Source organism: Syngnathus typhle, linkage group LG22 (genome assembly GCF_033458585.1).
Source record: "Syngnathus typhle isolate RoL2023-S1 ecotype Sweden linkage group LG22, RoL_Styp_1.0, whole genome shotgun sequence".
Taxonomy (NCBI): domain Eukaryota; kingdom Metazoa; phylum Chordata; class Actinopteri; order Syngnathiformes; family Syngnathidae; genus Syngnathus; species Syngnathus typhle.
This window is the reverse complement of record NC_083759.1, coordinates 7516712-7538845: the sequence shown is the minus strand read 5'-3', so window position 1 is coordinate 7538845 and position 22134 is coordinate 7516712. Positions and strand designations below refer to the sequence as shown.

The 22134-nt window shown below is 42.5% G+C and overlaps 2 protein-coding genes across 2 annotated transcripts; one reads left to right on the top strand and one right to left on the bottom strand.

Annotated features, from left to right (window-relative positions):
* The first annotated feature begins 24 nt into the window (after window positions 1-24).
* Window positions 25-1226, top strand: cenpw (centromere protein W). Its single transcript, XM_061269622.1, has 3 exons — window positions 25-214; window positions 288-401; window positions 640-1226. The coding sequence occupies exons 1-3, from the start codon at window positions 128-130 to the stop codon at window positions 664-666; spliced, it is 228 nt and encodes a 75-aa protein (XP_061125606.1). The 5' UTR covers window positions 25-127; the 3' UTR covers window positions 667-1226.
* Window positions 1227-17484: 16258 nt separating this feature from the next.
* On the bottom strand, window positions 17485-21476 carry LOC133146759 (uncharacterized protein KIAA0408-like). The gene is made up of 6 exons (XM_061270774.1): window positions 21270-21476; window positions 20229-20524; window positions 19486-19728; window positions 19235-19314; window positions 18431-19136; window positions 17485-18315 (listed from the first exon to the last, which is right to left on the bottom strand). Exons 2-6 carry the CDS (start codon window positions 20370-20372, stop codon window positions 18040-18042), a joined length of 1449 nt encoding a protein of 482 aa, XP_061126758.1. The 5' UTR covers window positions 20373-20524; window positions 21270-21476; the 3' UTR covers window positions 17485-18039.
* Between the last annotated feature and the right edge of the window lie 658 nt (window positions 21477-22134).

The window sequence follows — 22134 nt, the reverse complement described above, 5'->3', positions numbered from 1 at the left end:
GACGGTTGGAGAAAACAGGAACTCTAACAAACCGTAGAAGAAGGCTAACCCGGAAATTTTACGAAAGCGGGCATTTTGAAACCGTAAACTCTCCTTTCTCGTATTTTGAACCTTTCAACCTTGCATTATGTTGAAAAAACCACCGAAATTCAAGCCCAGTGTCAAATCAAAGATGGAGTTTAACAATACTGTCAGACCGTCGTCTGAAGCAATGGTAAGGTGTCATTTGTGACCGCTTTACGTGGGCTACCTTTAGCTTGTTAAGCTAACTGCGTATTTGGTCGTAGATGGAGCTCCTCACTCTACTTTTCCTCAACAATTTGGCCCAAGAAGGAAAAGCCAAAGCGTTTGAGCAGAAGTCCGGAACAATTCGGGCCCACCACGTCAAAGCAGTCGTCAAGGTAATTCCGCAAGCACCAATGCAATTTTGTTTCTGTGCTGTTGAAAATACTCTCTACTTGAGTAAACGTACAGAGGTGTGTAAAGACTCGTAAAAGTACTGTTTAAAAAGAGTGTGGACTATGACATTTTGTAAACAATGAACGTTTACTCATGTCAATTTATCAGTTGTTGGTAGTAATATTACATCCCAGCCTGGATATTAAATCATTCACTATTGTTTGGTTTTTATTTCTCTAGAGTGTTCTGAAAAATGCAAGAGGATGAAGACCATTTATGATCTGATGGTCATTGTTTCGGTCCCCGTGAAACCCCGTGTGGTGTTTTGAGTTGCTCAATTAAAAGTAGCTGTTTTGTTGTTTTCTCAACTCTGTGTAACGGTTTTCTTAACCACAACTTTTCATATTCCTCAATGGCTTGACGCAACTCAATGCGGACATGCTGAAATGTTTTAACACAAATGAAGCCCTTTCAAGAAGTTTATCAGGATTTGATGGCGGTGAGTTGACATTTTATGAATAACTTGCTCGCATGCTAGCAACATAATTTAAGTGAGAGCTGTGAATTAGCCCAACCTCAGCTAGTTGACAATGTGATGTCATTTAACATACTGAAGAAATGCGGTCGAAATACAAAAAGTCCTGCCTAGCTACAAAAACAGATATGCTCAAACCTCATTGAATATTCACATATTAGATCAATTCACCAAATCAATAAAGAAGACATAACTAGACATTTTTGATAGGTGGTAATGACAAAGGTTTTTTATAACTTTCTGATCTGATATTTATTTCTGTGCACTTTGAATAAACAAATGTTTTTTGATACATTGCCTGAATATCTTAATGACACTTAAGGAACTGTTTAATGCATGCCTGATGATTTTCTCAATCACGGACACTGCCAAAGTCGTTTAAAAATGTTCAGTACTTGATTATATTTTATGTTTGATTAATGCTAGACGCCAGTTTTGGATTACTACTGAACGTTCTGGACAGAGGGAAATGTTTTGCCTAACAATGAAAAGATATGTGTCAAAAATAGTGTCAAAAGAACAAACAAACAAATTTATAACTTTATGATCTGATATATATTGCTGAGCACTTTGAAATAACAAATGTTTTTTGATATATTGCCTAAATACCTTAATGACCCTTAAGGAACTGTGTAATGCATGCCTGATGTTTTTTCTCTAAATCATGGACACGGCCAGAGTCGTCTTGACCGTTCAGTACTTGATTATATCTTGTATTTTGACTATGTGTTTTGACTAAACGTCATATGTCGCCTAATGCGAGACGCCAGCTTTTCGATTACTACTGAATAGGGGTGTAACGATTCATCGATACACATCGATTAATCGATATAATCATCTACGATTTATTGGCATCGATGCTAAACGTAAACATCGATTTATATCGCCGTGTTTGACCTCGGACATTAGACGCGACTTTATTTTGAAATCCAGTTCATTGTTGCTCGCTTCCTTTTTCCGGGAGCAGTGCGCGCGGCGTTGTTGTGTTGTGAGCAGAGCAGGCACGTGAAAGGGAAGTCGACAGCTAGTACGCGGCTCCTGGGCTGGTGCTATGGCTAGTGTCCAAAAAGACGAGGAAATTTGCTCCCCTTTAGGCTTCAAGTCATTCGTTTGGAAGCACTTTGGATTGCAAAGAAAAGCTGGCTCAACGAACAAGACACGTGCAGTTTGTAAATCCTGCCATGTGGTGATCAAATATTCAGGGAGCACAAATCTCGCCGCACATTTAAAGAAAAAACACGATATCAAAGTTCAGTGTTAAAATAAGCACTTTGTATACTACAATACTCTTGTAATTTCCTAAATAAAGAGTTTGCAGTACCTTGTTGATTTTGCGAATGAATTGTTATAAATCAGGATATTTTTCTATATTTTTTATTTAAAAAAAAAATATATCGATCGTAGAGCACTATATCGTGAATGAATCGCAGCAGGCTTTAAGATATCGGCAAATATCGTATCGTAGTTCTTTGTATCGATATGATATCGTATCGTGACAAAACCCGCGATTTACACCCCTACTACTGAACGCTCTGCACAGAGGGAAATATTTTGCCTAACAAAGAAAAGATATGGTTGGAAGCATGATTAAACTAAGAATATAATGACGTAAGCAGAGACATGGAGTATCAAAAGAACAAACTTTGCATAGTCAGGGAACATTAATAGATTAATGATGTCACAGCCAAAAAGCTCACATAATTTCGTACAAAATGACAAAATTGAAAGAATGACGAATGGATGAGGTGCGACAGTGTATGTGCAAGGATGGAGGAGAATGTTTACAGGAAGGTCACTTGGAGATAAAGACCACCAGGTGCCAGAGGGAGTCGGCCAAGTACTCGGCCAAAGATGATCGCCAAGGCCAAAAAGACGGGATGGGAGACAACAGCCCCCACACACACCGAATTGCCCATAATCAGCAGCCACTCTGTCAGGTCTAAATACCATCAGACATTTAACCACACGCTGGAAGGAAGAGGAGAAAAGAACCAGAACAGGTTTACTCGCGAGGAGAACGATAGAGAGAGGAAACTCAGTTACAATCTCCATCAATTCTGAGTTCTCCCTCCACGTGCTCCTCTATTTAATGTTTTGGTTATATCTGAGGAGTTTGATAAAAGAGGGAATAATAAGGCTGCCTATTGACACTGAAACGGGGATAAAAAACAAAATACATACTCTATGGACAGTGAAGATGCACTAATAATAACAAATCATACGACAGCGTGATCAGAAACTTTGCAAAGTGGACATTGATAGATAGAAATTAAATCATTTGAATCATAATTTTTTATATGTGACAGCATTTCGAAGACATGATGAATCTGATTGAAATAATGAAATTTTATAATTGGACCGGTGAAAATTTGGATTCGGGCAACAGAAGGCTGAATTGCTAAATTTAATTGACCTTTATCAAAACGACAGAATTTAATTACACATCAATTGCGACTGATTTATAGGATGCATATTTGAGCTTGAAGGGGTGAGGGGCCATAAGAAAGTTGGAATTCGGTATAGTCAGCAAAATAGTAATACAGGGCACTACTTAATTAAAAAAAGAATACAGTAGGGCTTTAAATAACAAATACATTGACATGACCCTTGCGACAATTGATTTAAATGGCAATTTATGATAGGCATTTGGGGTTAGGATTAACAATCCATCCATTACTGGTACGGCTTGTCCTTATGAGGGTCACGGAGGATTAACAATAATAACTAGAATTTGTCATTTCTGTAGAAATTGCGTGTGAAGGCAAAGAGGCTGAATAAAAATTCGGGGAGTGCTACAAGCTTATGTTTAAATTTGGAACGTGTTGAATTCGTCAGAAAATGGATGAAGATATAGAAAGAATTTTGTAAAATTGGGCGTGAATTTTAAAGTTGAAAATTTGAAATTTTTCACAAGTGGGAAGTTTTGGAATAGGTAGGCATAAGATGGACAGTTAAAAAATTCAAATGGGTTGAGTCAGTGAAAAAAAATTAATGAGAAATTAGAAGGGAAAAAGGAAATTTTGCAAAATTTTACCGCAATGTTAAAAGTGAAAATGTGAAATTTTAATCTAGAAAGTGAAAGACGGTGAATTAGAAGAATTATGTGGAAGAAAATGAGAAATATCGAATGTGCCATGAAGAATGAATGATGAAATATTGGCTTAGAAATTTGTACATTTCTCGAAAACCGTAAATATTTAGAATATTTGGCATCAATATTTGGAATGTGTTAAAAGTGGAATGAAGTGAATCAGATTAATTCGTAGAAGTAGTTAAGCTAGTAAAAAAAAGAATAAATAAATAAAAAAAGAGGCAGAAGAAGTTGAATAAAGTAAAAAAAAAAAAGTCATAAAGTCAAGGCAAGTCAAGTTTATTTATATACCCCACCAGCAAGTCTCAAAGGGCTTTAAATGTACAAAAAATTGACAATTTAAAGTACAGGAACAATAAGTGTGAGGGCCACATTGATGATCATGACAGCAAAAATATTTCTAATTGGTTTTGATAGGTACAAAGGAGGAACGTGGAAGAAGGTTTTCAAAATTTGTGATATAGCGTGACTCCATTATCAAGAGTAAGCATTTCTTTTTAATTCTAAGAATTGGCATCAACAAAAATGAGAACGATAATCTTCAAGGTGATAGTGTAAGTGGCAGGAAGAAGCTGTGTATAATGTTTTTAAACAATTTTTTTTAGTATCATTCTTTTTTAGGAGGGTCATTTATGCTTGTGAGGAGATGAATGAAGGAACTAGGTAACAGTAAAAGGGAGTGCTCTATAAATGTTTGGTTCTTTGCCAGAGGTTAAACTGGTTTAACTGGAGGTTGGAGGGATGAATTTAAACTGAAAGCAAAATGGAACTGTTTAGTGGAAGAAACATGGGAAGGTGGAAATATTGAAGTTACAGCTCAACACAAAGTGTCAAAATAGTCAAGTGTGAGATGTGAGCAAACTAAATGGGGAGTTAAATCATGTTCCAGCATTATGCATATTGGCAAACGATGAGAGGACAGGAGACCAGACAATTAGATATTAATTCTGGATTTAAAATAAAAAAGGGAAAATTTAATTGAGGAGAAAATTTTGCGTAGGGAGGGTTCCTTTTACAATTTAATATTGTATGTTTTTATGTGTGTGTTGTGGGATGACAGTTTGTCTGCAATGGTGTATGAATGTCAAGTCTGTGCTTGTGGTGTGGTGTTTGTGTATTGTGAATGGTTAACATGATTCAAAGTTGGGGTGATGTGATCACAGCAGAGGATAACAGTCCTCTCACCTGAAAAATATAAAGATACTCCAGATTTGAAAAAGCAAGATTGATCAAGGCTAATTTTGGACTAAATATGCGTTTAGGATTACTCTGGGGCACCATGGACAACAAAAAACTTCAATGGAGAAGGCCCAATTCAAGATTATGACCAGATGTGACTATACCGGCATTGACAATCAAGACTCTGAGCCAAGACAGTGTATGACAACAACTCTGGACTTACCTGACTTGGGACGAAATGTATGTGACGGCATTTGTGATGACTTGCTTTGTTTTGATGTTTTACCGAATTGTATTGCAGCCTCTAACAGCAACCCAGGGAGCAGATTGTGCTTCATTTGTTATACCCGTGTTTACTTTGCAGGTTGTCAACTGCAGTCTTGGAGAATTTTGTGTCATGTCTGTGAACATGCATTAACAACTAACCCCTTATTTTTCATAATGAGTTTGTAAATGTGATCGTTTTCAGGACAGTCTCGGCAGGCTCCAGTTTTCAATTTCATTCGATTGATATGCGCCCGTGTGTGGATTATTTTTTGTTTATCATTATGAATTTTATTTTTTGGTATTATGGATGTTTATTGTACGGAGAGCTGCATGCACAGCTACAGGAGGGTGATGGCTTTTGTTCATAAAGCCATGTGAGATGCTGCCAGTCGAGTTTCAGGGAGATGCTGCCAGTCGAGTTTCAGGGACAGAGAATTGGTGATTCCAGGTCAGGATGGCATCTGGAGGTACACCAAAGTCCAGCTGGCGATGGGTATGTTACCATGGACATAGTTATTTTTACTTTTAACCAGGGCTGTGGACTCGGTCGATTTTTGCACCGAGTCCGAGTCCGGCCTCTTGACTAGAGATGCACCGATCCGACTTTTTCAGTTCCGATACCGATACCGATGCCGTGGCTTTGCATATCGGTCGATACCCGATACCGATCCGATATTATGGTTGACTTAAAAAGCTACATAACTCTACATGTGGAACAGAAAAGACCAAAGGCAATGGCATCAGGCAGACTACACAGTTCTTTGCTCTAAATTAGGGGTGTCCAAACTAACGGTCCAGTTTTTATTGGCCCGCAGCAAATTCTGAAAACATAATTGAACATGGCCCGCACAAGAAGCTTGAGCTCAGCTTCTCAGTTTCCACACTAGATGGAGCCCGCCACACAAAGCGTCTGACGTCCCATTAACACCCCCCCGGAAGAGAAGCGAACACGCAGCGTTTGACATCCGATTAGCCCCCCCCCCCCCCCCCCCCCATTCGGGAGAGAAGCGAACGCGCAGCCTTTGACGTCTCATTAGCAACCCGAAGAGAAGCGAACGCGCAGGGTTTGACGTCCGCTTAGCAACCCGGGGAAGAGAAGCGAACGTTCGCTCCATGTTTGCGTTTGTTTAGAAAACTCTCGTGGCATGCGGCACACGTGCTGCTGACGTATGACGTAGCCCGCGTCCCAATAGATTAAGGAAAGTATCGGCTCACAGATCGGCTGTATTTTCCGATATCCGATCCATCTATTTTGTTGATATCGGGGCCGATATCCGATCCAGATATCGGATCGGTGCATCTCTACTCTTGACCATGAGTCTGAGTCCGAGTGCGGCTATCCATTTTTTCTGTTAATTCATGTGACTGGTTAGTCTTTATTCAAGGCTAATTTAGATCAAAATCTAAATACCGTTCTTTTCCGTGTATAGTGCGCCCCCATGTATAATACGCACCCTAAAAATGGCATACTGATGCTGGAAAAAAGCCTGTACCCATGTATAATACGCACCCAATTTTTATGATTTTTTTTTATGAATTTTTTTTTTTTTTTTTAAGTCCCAATGATCGTCACACACGCAGGGAGGCAATGGGTCCCATTTTTATAGTCTTTGGTATGGTCTTAACTAGGCTGGATGTAATTTTTTTTGTTGGCGTTGATTTCTCCGACTGCCCATAAACGCACCACCGCGCTCCGTGCGCGCACGGGAAAGAGGCGTGCGGACGTGAAAAAGGCGGCTCTGTATGGGAGAGACGTTGAAGAGGAATAAAAACACCCTTGGAAACCAAAACTTGGTGATTTCAAGTTTCATTTCGAGGGACATTTGTCACGTCTCGTCCCCAGTTTTGCTATGTGTCTAGGTTGCCATAGTTTCTGTTCGCGTCGCCACTCCCTTCCTGTGTCACCTCAATCAATGTAACGTGTTTTGTATTTAAGTCCTGTCTGCCCCTCGCTCACCGTCGGATCATTGCATGTGTTACTGTCATGATGTCTGTTTGCTTTCTGTTCCTGTCTTTGGTAATGTCACCGTGTCTTTTTGTTCCACGACTTTGTCGGTCAGTCCTGTTGATGGTTTTGTTTTCTAAAAAAAAAAAAATTAAAAAATTTTTGTACCCATGTATAATGCGCACCCCAGATTTTAGGACAATAAATTCGTTAAATTTTGCGCACTATACACGGAAAAAAACGGTAAATACAACAGTTTTGTGATGGCTTTGTCTTTATTAAACATATAAACGAATACAATAAACAGATACTTTCAAGTTTTAATCATTAATTACACCATTATAGCTCAGACATTTATCTAAATAATTACACAAATAATTAGTGACGACCCCACAACTATCGAAACACATCAATGATATAAGCTGGGTGACATAATCGTCCTTGACATTGGTACATAATGTAAACATTAGCCTAAGTGCAACTCAACGTGGCCGCATTGATCGTAACTTACGCTCCGTTTCCCCCCCAAATCTAGAGGCAAAACATTGTTCTCTCGCTGCTCCCGGGTTCTTCCATCTTGGCTGGGTCTTGTACGTGCGCGCATGCAGGCAGGCGCGGGCGCGCACGCAACAACTAAATTTGTCTTTATAACAAGCAAGCAGGGCTGTGGACAGTATTCCTACGCGCTAGGGGTGTAAATCGCGGGTTTTGACACGATACGATATAATATCGATATAAAGAACTACGATACGATATTTGCCGATATCTTAAAGCCTGCTGCGATTCATTCACGATATATCGCGATATAGTGCTCTACGATCGATATATATATATTTTTTAATAAAAAATATAGAACAATATCCTGATTTATAACAATTCATACGCAAAATCAACAAGGTACTGCAAACTCTTTATTTAGGAACTTACAAGAGTATTGTAGTATACAAATTGCTTACTTTAACACTGAACTTTGATGTCGTGTTTTTTCTTTAAATGTGCGGCGAGATTTGTGCTCCCTGAATATTTGATCACCGCATGGCAGGATTTACAAACTGCACGTGTCTTGTCCGTTAAGCCATCTTCTCTTTGGAATCCAAAGTGCTTCCAAACGAATGACTTGAAGCCTAAAGGGGAGCAAATTTCCTCGTCTTTTTGGACACTAGCCATAGCACCAGCCCAGGAGCCACGTATTAGTTATCGCCTCCCCTTGCACGTGCGTGCTCTGCTCACAACACAACAACGCCGGGCGCACTACTCCCGGAAAGAGGAAGCAAGCAACAATGAACTAGATTTCAAAATAAAGTCGCGTCTAATGTCCGAGGTCAAACACGGCGATATAAATCGATGTTTACCTTTAGCATCGATGCCAATAAATCGTAGAGCATTATATCGATTAATCGATGTGTATCGATGTATCGTTACACCCCTACTACGCGCATTCTCAGCAGCATGATGAAAATAAAATCGAACGTATTTTTTTTATCGTCGGACTCGGTGGACTCGGTCAAAATCAGCACCGAGTCCGACGAGTCCGAGTCCGACGAGTCCGAGTCCGACGAGTCCGAGTCCCCGAGTCCGAGTCCACAGCCCTGGTGGAAAGAGCTAAAGACTGCTGTTCACAAACGCTCTCCATCCAACCTCACTGAGCTTGAGCTGTTTTGCAAGGAAGAATGGGCAAGAATTCCAGTCTCTCGATGTGCAAAACTGATAGAGACATACCCCAAGCAACTTGCAGCTGTAATTGCAGCAAAAGGTGGCGCTACAAAGTATTAGCGCAAGGGGGCCGAATAATATTGCACGCCCCATTTTTCAGTTTTCTATTTGTTAGAAAGGTTTAAATTCCATCCATCCATCCATTTTCTGTACCGCTTAATCCCCACGGGGGTCGCGGGCGTGCTGGAGCCTATCCCAACCGTCATCGGGCAGTAGGCGGGGGACACCCAACTGGTTGCCAGCCAATCGCAGGGCACACAGAGACAAACAACCATACGCACTCGCACTCACACCCAGGGACAATTTGGAGTGCTCAATCGGCCTAACAAGCATGTTTTTGGGATGTGGGAGGAAACCGGAGTGCCCGGAGAAAACCCACGCGGGCCCGGGGAGAACATGCAAACTTGTTGTTGATCCTTGACAAAAAAATAAAATGTTATATCTTTATGTTTGAAGCCTGAAATGTGGCGAAATGTTGAAAGGTTCAAGGCGGCCGAATACTTTTGCAAGGCACTAAATGTATTCATTCAGTGGTATTAAAATGGCCACTTTTTGGCAGTAGTGTGAGATCTAAAAAGACTGTTTTTGTCAAGTCTTTCTCTTCATAATAATCTTTCTTGTAAATGTCATAATGCTTTTTCAATGTATTTATGTAACTTAGCCTATTTTCTGATAAAAATGTGATTATAAAAATCTTCTTCAAATACCGTTATTGTTGTCTGAATTAAAGTGCAGAGCATTTTCTGCTACCGTACTATGTCCTGACATGGTGTGTTGTGCTGACAGCGAAGAAGTTGGACTGTCTGATGAGCCTCCACGCCATCGCTACCACGTCAGCTAATGCTGAAGGTGACTTTCGTGGCTGGGGTAAGTCAAGCGAGGACTGTCTGACTCCAAAGAAAAGTGCATTTTAGCAATCTCGCGTGGATACTGTTTGTACATTTACATGATGTGAGATTCGAACATAGAACTTTAGAACTGAGGCGGATGAACTAACCCGTCCCATTTTGTGTTTATTTAAGCGTGTGCCTTAATTCCCTAAAATGTGGTATTTCTATTTATTTTTTGTGTGTTAACGTTAGTAATTGTATTTCATGGTAAATGGAGTGAACTTAAAGTATAGTAAAATGGTTAAAAGTTCACCATGAAATTATATCATTTTCCTTTATCTCCTATAATCACTAAAAACTGTTCTGTGCTCTTGAGTCAAGCTACCACAGAGACTGAAAGGTCAGGCGTATGCTTTAATTCTCATATATATAGTGTTCATACATGAGTAATGTATTGGAAGCAAAGTGGGGGGGCGGAGGCGTGATCATGTTAGGCAGGGGTCTCAAACTCCGGACCTCGGGGGCCGCATTCCTACATGTTTTCCAAGTTTCCCTCGTTAAACACACCTGATTCAATTATCAGGCTCCTGCAGAACGTGAGGATGAACTGATCATTTGCCCCCGAGGACTGGAGTTTGAGACCCCTGATGTTAGGACAGCAGGTACGTGATGTCGGGGTTTATAAGAAGGGACAAAGACATGATGGGATGGCCGTGTCAAAATGACAGAATGATGTGATGTATGTGGTATATTTACAGTGCAGTCATAAATGATATGGCCACATAACAGACAGACAGGCAGGGGACATTTTACACGTGCTATCACACTCACGTCGGCGCCCTAAGTGCCCCGCGTGGAGTGCAACATATAAGCTTGAGCTTGTTGTTTTGCATGTTTCGATTTGCACCGAAGTCTTACAAAAAACTGCGTTAAACAAAATTCATTGCTTCAATCCGTATTTCTCTAAATTTTAACCAAGAGGCCTTCATGCTGTGTTCCGGGGCCTCCTCTCTCTACACATTGCGGAAAATCCACAGTATTAAGTATCCCAACGTCCTGCAAATAGTCCTGTCACGCATCTTTCGCCGCCTGCATACTGCATATAGCTTTATTGTGTGCGATTATTTATGACTTTAATCGTGCTAAATTATGCACTCTCAAAGACGGGCATAAAGCTACAACTGCTTTAGATCTGTCATCGCCACAGCATTTCAAACCGTGTGTCTATGTCAAGGGTGTGTGTGTGGGGCGGGGGTCCGTTTCACGCCTGCAGTAGCCAGGGATGACCTCACTAGGCGAACGGCATCGGCGCCTATCAAGTGACGCGCCTCGCTAAACCGCCCGGTACCGAACCATTTATAACGGTGATGGCATCAACGCGATGATGACATCTCAAATCTTAAAGACGATATTCTGGGTGCAGCACGCGCAGATTGGACGATGATGACACCAAAGTATGGGAGTTCAGTTACAAAAGATTAATAGAGCAAGACGTCCTTTGAACTTCCAAGAACTCTGCAGACAAGAGTTAAGGGTCTTCATTTAGACAAATCAATCATTTCAGACGTCATGTTCATTCACAATACATTGTCAATTAGGAAAAATGAATAGCAGATAGTTTTCATGTGTTATGGAAATAAATTCATGAGAAGCCCAATCTGTGTAGTTGCATCGGTACATAGTGTAACTGGGCCTTGGCAAGGGCCTCTGACTTGTTGGGAGCAGGCCGCTGCGCTAAGCGACACTCACCGGGGTGTCTTGGCGGCGTCATATTATGATGCATCCCATCAATCTGTCAAACTGAGTATTTACAGAAACTGGATTTAGAACAACGCGGCGCTGATATCATCTTGGTTACGATCCCTGCCGGGTTCCGCTGCCTCATGTTTGCGTTCTCCAATACATTATTCTTATTAAGCTTCAGTGTAGGTAATGCGAATATAATTAGCTACATATGTCATGGGACTGAAAGAATCCATGTTGCATAAAGCCGTGACGCCATCTTGACTTGAGACAAAACCATGAAGCGTTAAACCGTCGTGATAATGTCATGACCGATTGCGATTGGTCCGATGGTAGATATCACGCGTTTACGAAAGAGACCCGGCCGCCGTGCCAGACGCTATTCTTCGGTGTGCTCGATTCCCCCGAGCTAAATGTGTGAGGAATCAGACGTCGTCACACTCGCTGCCCACAAACCAAAATTCTAAATGGTCATTTGTCACATGACAAGTAGCCCGAGCTTCCTCTGCCGGGCAACACCGGCTAATCCGACAAGATCAACCCCCATCGTGTCCTCGGGACGCTGTTGTTTTGAAAGACGAGATGTAGCCGGTCCTCTTTCAAAGGGGGGGAAATGTTATCTATTTTAACAGAGAGGCCAGGGAGTCTCAAGACCCCCAGTAGAATTTCATTCGTGCCACGAGAAGTGGGCTTCTAGTTTTAGGCTGAGGTTTTGCCTCGCTAGTAGTAGGGGGCAGAGGACACACGGAGCGCGCGAGATTGACACGAGGGACCTCGGACCGGCGAGGAGACGCTATGTCAGCCGTCTGGACCTCACACTCAACAGATGTCGTGGCCATTATCACGCTGGCGCTGAAGATATGATAGCAACTTGAATGGAGGCTGTGGAGTCTGCCTGGCACCAGCCTGGCATTCAGTTGCTCACTTTGAGCGCTTGCAGCTATATACCGTATTTTTCGGACTAAAAGTCGCTCCGGAATATAGGTTGCATTAGCAATAAAATGCACAATAACGTGAAAAAAAACATATATAAGTCGCTCCGGAGTATGAGTCACATTTTGGGGGAAATTTATTCGACAAAATCCAACACCAAGAACAGACATGAATGAGCAACAACAGGCTAAACGATAGGTATGCTAACGTGACATAAACACAAACATTTATTAGTTTTTTAGTTAGTAGTAGTTTAGTTTAGTAGTAGTATTTAGTTATTCAAAAAACTATTACATAAATAACACGTTTATAAAACGATCTGTGTCACTCCAATTCCTTTAATCCATCGATCATCCTTTAAAAGTCAAAGTCTGCTTAATTGACAATTTCTTCACATGCCATGACACACAAAGAGATCGAAATTACGTTCCCACTATCCCATGGTGACAAGACATAGTACACAATATACATACAAGTGTACTATGTCTTGTCACCGTGGGATAGTGGGAACTTTATGTCAACAGTGGGTGCGCGCCGCAGACAGCGCTTGCACTTCAAAATATTCCACAGGCCCATATAACGATATATAAATTATACATCAAATAACTATTATATAAGCAATAATATTATCAAACAATCTGTAGCACTCCAAATCATTAAATCCATCGATCAAATTCCTCGTCCTTTGTCAACAACGCCGCGCGTGCGCCCTGACATCAGTCTCGTCGTTATTCCACAGATCTAGTATATAACTATATTGTAGCGTTAACAAAGTACAAGGAAAGACGTGGGTTTGGTAAACGGCTCTTTATTTAACAAAACAAGAGTTCAACGAGAACTACTGAATTGTAACGATAAAAACATATACAAGTTGCTACACGAAATAAAATACAGTGGAGCCTCGGTTTTTGAACACAATCTGTTCCAAAAGGCTGTTTTTGTTTTTATGAATAAATTCACTTATAAGTCGCTCCTCAGTATAAGTCGCCCCCCCACCCAAACTATGAAAAAAAATCACAATTTATAGTCCGAAAAATACGGTAAACTTTAGTGCAGTTTGCATTGTTTATGAGGTGGCACGCCAATACGGCGCATGGGCACTGTCTTTCCATGCCCTTTTGGACTATAATGACAAAAATAACTACCTCAAGGTACATGTTTAAGTCACAATACTCAAAAATCATCTTTTCCTATTGAAACGAATAGAATTGCCATTGTGTACCTACGTATATTTCAATGTGTTTCAACATATTCACCAGTCAAACATGTTTACTCCACATCAGCAGTTCCATGCTTTGGTAAAACTGTGCTTTTTAAGGGTCCTGAGAAGGTTTTAGGCAGGGATCACCAACCATTCTTAAACCGAGAGCTACTTCCTGGGTACTGATTAAGGCAAAGGGCTACCAGTTTGACACACACTTCTGAAATAGCCAATTGCTCTATTTGGCTTTCACTCTGTGTTATTATTGTCATTTCCAGTTCACATGTAAGTGTGATTTTAACAAGAATAGCAGAAATACAGTCAAACCTTGGTTTTTGACCACAATTCGTTCCAGAAGGCGGTTCGAGAAGCGAATCGGTCGAATTCCGAATCTATTTTTCCCAATACAAATAATGGAAAAATGTTTAATCCCTTTCAAGACAAAAAATAACCCCGCCTTTTTTAAGCATTTTTTCCTTTCCCCATATTTGTCAGATCGCGCAACTGTAGCGCACCGCCAAACGCACAACCGTAGCACGTCGCCCACCGCGCAACTGCACCGCGCTGGTCACATTATTGTGACAGAGCCGTCGCTAAAAATTTGAAAATATTTTTGAAGTCCTGATGTATTTTCCAAAATTTAAGTGGACCTAAGTGTGCAGGGAGCTTAATTTGGTCCGATCGCGTAACCGCAGCGCGCCGGGCGCTCACTGTCGCATTGCTTTAAGAGCGAGGTTCGACCTCCCAATTTTGTTTGACAACCGAAGCAAAAAAATCTCTAATTTCTTGTTCAAATTCCGGTTTGTTCGAGAACCAGGACGTTCGTAAACCGTGGTTTGACTGTAAAATAAATAGATGCAGCTCACTGACAAGTGCCGCTATTTGAGCTAATTTTAGAACAGTCCTGCGGGCGGTCCTCACGGGCCACCTGGTGCCCGCGGGCACCGTGTTGATGACCCCTGGTTTAAGGGAAAAAATAGTCCTGGGGTGTGTAGTGGACTTAAACAAGGGACAGGTGGCATCTTGATTAAGAAAACCCCAGAATAACTTGAATTATAAAAAAAATTAAAAATCCCGGGCGTCCACCTCCTCTCGCATCTGTAAGTCGAAGCATAAATCAGATGTCGACGTGACAGCAGCAAATAAACTACACGCTGTCAACTTTCCAAGAACGAAGCGAGGGTCAGAAGGCGAGAAGGGCCAATGGGACCCCTCGTTAAAATACCCCCATGCTGCCTGAGGAGGTGCCAGCTTGCAATATGGACGCTTGAGGGAGGCGGGAATTTAGAAGATTCCATCTGGTGCAGCACATGACTGAACTTTGTGATGAATTCCGTCACTTTGACATTTTTGTCACCGCACGCATTCTGTATTGATTTAACGAGAGCTGAGCGACCAATGAGCAAGCAAAGTCCCCCTCACACCCTCACGCTCTTTATTTATACCGCCCTCCCAAGCAAGTGGGCTAAGATTTCTGGCACCAAAATACGCGTCACGCTCGCTATTTCTGTCCCCGTGTTGCCACACAGCGCCGGCAGGATGAGTGATGTAACGAAAGAGGAATGCATTAATTGGTACAGTGCCTTGCGAAAGTATTCGGCCCCCTTGAACCTTTCAACATTTCGCCACATTTCAGGCTTCAAACATAAAGATATACAATTTTATTTTTTTGTCAAGAATCAACAAGTGGGACACAATCGTGAAGTGGAACGAAATTGATTGGATAATTTAAACTTTTTTAACAAATAAAAACTGAAAAGTGGGGCGTGCAATATTATTCGGCCCCTTTACTTTCAGTGCAGCAAACTCACTCCAGAAGTTCAGTGAGGATCTTTGAATGATCCAATGTTGTCCTAAATGACTGATGATGATAAATAGAATGCACGAGTGTGTAGTCAAGTCTCTGTATAAATGCACCTGCTCTTTGATAGTCTCAGGGTTCTGTTTAAAGCGCAGAGAGAACCATGAAGACAAAGGAACACACCAGGCAGGTGCGAGATACTGTTGTGGAGAAGTTTAAAGCCGGATTCGGATACAAAAAGATTTCCCAAGCTTTAAACATCTTAAGGAGCACTGTGCAAGCAATTATATTGAAATGGAAGGAGTATCAGACCACTGCAAATCAACCAAGACCCGGCCGTCCCTCCAAACTTTCATCTCAAACAAGGAGAAGACTGATCGGAGATGCAGCCAGGAGGCCCGTGATCACTCTGGATGAACTGCAGATAACTACAGCTGAGGTGGGAGAGTCTGTTCATAGGACAACAATCAGTCGTGCACTGCACAAATCTGGCCTTTATGGAAGAGTGGCAAAAAGAAAGCCATTTCTCAAAGATATCCATAAAAAGTCTCGTTTAAAGTTTGCCACAAGCCACCTGGGAGACACACCAAACATGTGGAAGAAGGTGCTCTGGTCAGATGAAACCAAAATTGAACTTTTTGGCCACAATGCAAAACAATATGTTTGGTGTAAAAGCAACACAGCTCATCACCCTGAACACACCATCCCCACTGTCAAACATGGTGGTGGCAGCATCATGGTTTGGGCCTGCTTTTCATCAGCAGGGACAGGGAAGATGGCTAAAATTGATGGGAAGATGGATGGAGCCAAATACAGGACCATTCTGGAAAAAAACCTGTTGGAGTCTGCAAAAGACCTTAGACTGGGACGAAGATTTATCTTCCAACAGGACAATGATCCAAAACATAAAGCCAAGTCTACAATGGAATGGTTCACAAATAGACGTATCCAGGTGTTAGAATGGCCAAGTCAAAGTCCACACCTGAATCCAATTGAGAATCTGTGGAAAGAGCTGAAGACTGCTGTTCACAAACGCTCTCCATCCAACCTCACTGAACTCGAGCTGTTTTGCAAGGAAGAATGGGCAAGAATTCCTGGAATTCAATTCCAGTCTCTCAATGTGCAAAACTGATAGACATACCCCAAGCGACTTTCAGCTGTAATTGCAGCAAAAGGTGGTGCTACAAAGTATTAGCGCAAGGGGGCCGAATAATATTGCACGCCCCACTTTTCAGTTTTTTATTTGTTAAAAAAGTTTAAATTCCATCCATCCATTTTCTGTACTGCTGTATCCCCACGGGGGTCGCGGGCTTGCTGGAGCCTATCCCATCTGTCATCGGGCAGTAGGCGGGGGACACCCTGAACCGGTTGCCAGCCAATCGCAGGGCACACAGAGACGAACAACCATCCGCACACGCACTCACACCTAGGGGCAATTTGGAGCGCTCAATCAGCCTACCAAGCATTTTAAATTACCCAATAAATTTTGTTCCACTTCACGATTGTGTCCCACTTGCTGTTGATTCTTTACAAAAAATTCAACTTTTATATCTTTATGTTTGAAGCCTGAAATGTCGCAAAATGTTGAAAGGTTCAAGGGGGCCGAATACTTTCGCAAGGCACTGTATGTATTAATAACCATCATGGACTTTGATGTACCACAAAATTATTATGAGATTATTTATAAAATTGCGAGAAAATAAATATTCTGATAGTTATTTTTACAAGCAGTCTAATCCTTAATATTACATTTTTAGCTTTTTTTTTTTTACTTCATGTCAAGTTTTACAGTAAGGCCCCAATACTCTTATCAGATTTATGTAAGGTTTCAATAAAAATAAAAAAAGTCTTGTCAAATTACTACATTTATTACCAAGACAAAAAAAAATACATGAAGGCATATCATAGTCATCACATGAGTAGTTTGGACATAATAAATATTGTATATGTATACTTTGACAACATAAAATTGGAAGTCACACTGTTATGTTAACAGCACATTGCCGCCCATGAAATTTGGGCTGCATGCAATATCCTTAAGTACATAAATAGAAATGAATGAAATGCCATAAAAAAAAAAAAACAACAAAAGGACAGAAACGCGGATTAAAGGAGGCAGCAGCTAAACAGAAATTTGACATGTTGACCAAGTGAAAAAAAAAAACAAGAGATAATGAAGAATGTTAGCTAGCACTCAAATACGGAAAGTCGTTTAAGCGTTTGTTTGGTATCTTTGATATCCAGTTTAAGGTTCGTGTACGTGCACGTAGCCCTCAAGGTAAATATTAAGGATATGGATTGAATAAATTCTCAAAGGACTTTCCATACTCTGAATGAACTTCTTAGCCCTCGTAGCGCCGTCCATAGTATTAACACAGAATGTGGCATAGAAAGTCCCGGGATCACATGATGACGGTCTCGGCGGGGCGCGAGTAGCAAACGGCCGGTCGGAGCTTGAGGGCTGGGCTGGGGGTTCTGATCTTGGGGGTAGGGGGCCGGACGAGAGGGCTCGGAGGCCGGACGAGAGGGCTCGGAGGCCGGTAGTTAGGGCCCATGGGGGCCGCGATCACGGTGCTCGGCGTTCTGCTCGCCCATCTGGAAGGAGGACGCTGGTTGGCCGGCCGGGCGGGCCGGGAGAAACTCGTCTTGGGCTCCGAGGACCGCTGGGGTGGGTTTACCTGGATGAAGAGGAAAGAAGACCGGTCAGTTTTCTTGTGAGGAGAAAATGACAAAAGACGCAAGGCCACTTTTGTATGACAGTGTGAAAGAAGCTCAAGACACCGGAGAACATACCTGCTGTGGATTGGTCTTGTAGGCCCTGGAAGTGTACTCGTGTTGGATCTTCAGCATGTCCAGCAACTCAATGAGTCCTTCATCTCTTCTGGAACCAGGAAACTCTGACTGACCCCCCAACCTGCCCCTGTGGATCCTGTAGTCCATGTTGGGCTCCCCCTGATGGCTTCTCGATCTGTCCCTGTCTGCCGCACTGTTGGACCTGGGCCTGTTCCTCGGGCTCCCGGGAACCTGCGCTCTGGTCTGGGATCCTCCTTGCAGGTCCTTGTGGTGATGTCTTGTGGGTTCTGATCCCCAGTGTTCCACTTCAGAATTGCAATTTTGGGGGGGGATCTTGACAGGCCCTGTTGCAGCCCCCCTGCGCTGGCATCCGGGACTGAGGCACTTTACCTCTGAAGTCACCACGCCCGCATCTGTGAGCGTTTTGCCCTCATTCTCGTGGAGCATAGCCCCAAACTTTCTAAGAATGGACAGGCTGCCCAACTTCTTGTCACCCAGCACACCGGGGCCGTAGGACTTTCTTTCTGAGGTCGGCGATTCCGCTGTCATGGGCTGAGCGGTGGAGCGAGGCGGGGATGCTTCCTTCTGTCTCAGAGGGGGCTTGGTGACCGAGTTTTCTTTGTTGGGGCAACTCTTTGCATGAGGTGCTCTGTTCTTTCGGTTTTCCAGCTCCTCAAAAGTTCCCAAAAACTGCTCATGTCCCACTCTGGATTGAGAAAGACCATAGAAGAAATCAGAACGGGATACAGTCAGTGTGTACAAAAATAATATGTGGGATATCTGGAAGAAAGTAATCTTCTGTACCTTTGACTTGCTGTTCTTCTTCTACTCTCGTCCTGGTACACGGGCAAATCCTGACTCACTTTGATGGTGTCGCTGAAGTGCTAAAAGAGAAGCAAGCATGCCTTTCAAAATAGTCTACCTGCATCTGTCAATCAAAGCTTTAAATAAGTGTGCCACTTTGGGACCAGTGACCACATTCCCTTTCATCGTCGTCATCTTTGTATGACTGTTACTATATTTCAGAGTCTTTTCAAATTTGTCTTAGTGCTTACCACGTGGCGAGCGCCATTGTTCTTCTGATTCACGTGCTTGCTGTGGCCGAGGTAGTCCTGCAGAAAGTCTCCGATGTCTCCGTTCCGGTGGCCTGCGGGGTGGTCGTTGCCAAGGTGACGGTCGCGTTGATGGGCATGTGTAAAAATGCCGTCACCGTGGTTTCTGGGGCCAACGTCGATGTTATTGTGGTAGTCTGGCGCAGCGCCGTTTCCTTCCCGACGTGCTTGGACCTCATTGTACAGCTGAAACGTGAAAAAGGAACATAGATTATTGCCCGTTGTAATTTGCCGCTCGGCTTGTCGCAATCCCCGCATGATATTCTACATGGCAACCGACGTACTTGCGTCAGGATCGGCTTTCAAAGTATGCGCGTGCGAGTCTGACAGCGTTTAGCGAGTCTGTCAGCGCGCGTTTTAGTTATCCTGTGAACATTTGTCGATATCGTTGCCGCAACACTGGTGCCAGCACACTAATATGACACACACACACACACCAGCAACCCATTCTATTATACGTGCGCATATTATTTTAGAAGTTCATTTATTTTATACTATTACTTAACTATTTATTTTAACTTAGTCTTGAGCTTCTGATACTTCCCGACAGTGAAGAACCCGGCCTTTGAATATTGTGTGTTCACTATGATTGTTTGGACTGCTAAAAGTTAATTTGACATCCAGTTGACAAACACGTCCTGGCCACATAAGAGCAAGTGACGTGCATATTCAAGTCGAGTCGTCACCTCCTCGATTTGCCTCTGAATGTCCTGCAGCTGGTCCTCCCACTCTTGCATCTCAGAGTCAAAGTTGTCCATCATCTCAGGCCTCGCTTTCCCCCAGCCTCGCCCGCCGTGTTCTAGGCCGCGCTCCAGATCAGTAGCCGCCATGGCGCGGGTCAGGCGACACCCTGAGGGGTACCTGAGGGACACCCCCTTTTTTTCTTTTTATTATGGCGATTGTGTTTCACTTCTCTCGTCTGTTAGTGATGGGAAGGATGCCGCAGTGCACCACAGTGATAGATGGCTGACTTGGGGAAACACTAGAAAGACAAAAACATTGGCTTTTGAAATAAAACAGAAGTCACCAATATGTTCAAATTTTTTTTGGATGAATTTGTTTAAAACACAGCAATTGTGCACACGTCCGGCGGTGTGTATAGTATGTGACACCGTTTTAGTCACCCCCTCCCTCACATGAGCGCACACTTCACCACATAGCAAGAAAACCTCGCCAGGCATGCGTCCCAGTGGCCATTTCCTATGAGCGCACACATGAGGCCTGAAGCATGACACCGGGCTTTCCTCCTGCTCATGTCATTAATATTTCGCATGTGACCACTGCTGCTTTTTTAAGGAGTCATAATTTCAGATGAGAACATTCTCAGATTGACAGCAATTATAATGATTTTTGGGAAAATTGCATAACAATCGGATTGCAGTGGAATGTAGCTTATAAAAATAAACATGGCGGTAACAAAAAACGCATTCCATGTGTAGACCAAAACTGTGATGAAAAAACATTTAATCCGCTCATAATACTTAGATATCTGTGTACGATTTATATTATTTCTACATTTATTTACTATGGCCAAAAGTGGTCTTGAAATAGCACCCATGTTCCAAAATGATGCATGTTAGGGTCACTGAACTTTGATATCGTCGACATGCATGAACACGGGTGTGAATTGTTTAGTGGTCTATATGCCCTTAGTGATTGACCAAAGACCAGTTCTCTCACCCCAAATACCAATTAGAAATTTGCCAAATATCAAAATGACTACCAACCTTGTTTCAGGTGAAAACTTAAAGATTAGTTGTCCTTTCAGTCCAGTAAATCCCCCAATCGGGTCTAGTCCCTGGTTCTGAGTCACCCCCGCTTGCCTTGAATCCTTCAAGTATATGTCTGCCCTCCCAGTCCCCTGTTTTTTCCTCTCTAGTGTTACGTAAAGCTGGGTGGGTTCATTTTAAAGAGCTCCCTCCCGCCCGCTCCTACCTCACCCCAAAGTCAGACCCCCACATTAAGGTCAAGTCATTGAACAAAAGAGTAAACAACCTCCTCCTCCTTTATCTGTGAAGGCGGAGCTTGCGAGGGGCTCCAATATCATAATGTCAAATTTATTCCAGCATCTGAAGACTCCAATAGGACAACTGTCGTCACCAGCATCCTGGCTAAAATTATTCATCGGTGGGGTGGGAGCGAGAGTAAGTGTTTACTTAGCTATTTAAGCCCGCCGTCTCCAAGCCAATCGGCTTCTCTGTTACTACTCCGCTCGCAGGCGTTCGGGCAGATTTTGTCTTGTGACCCTAAGCGTTTTTTCCCAATAGACGCCAAGTGAGTGGCTAATTATATTTAATTTAATACAGTCAGACCCCCGTTTATCACCGGGGTAACATTCCACACCCACCCACATGAGGTGGAAATCCACAATATAATGCACCCGCCTTGAGAAACTATCTTTGTTTGTTCCGCAACCATACTCGTAACTCAAAACACTTGTACTGTATCTCAAATCACCTTTCCCCATTGAATAGCATGGAAATGTCATTAATCCGTAACCTCATCCCCAATTATTACGTCAAGTGAGTAAATATTCAGGGAATGACTCCTAACGTCCAGGATGTTTAAATGCAACAAACGCCTGGAATGTCA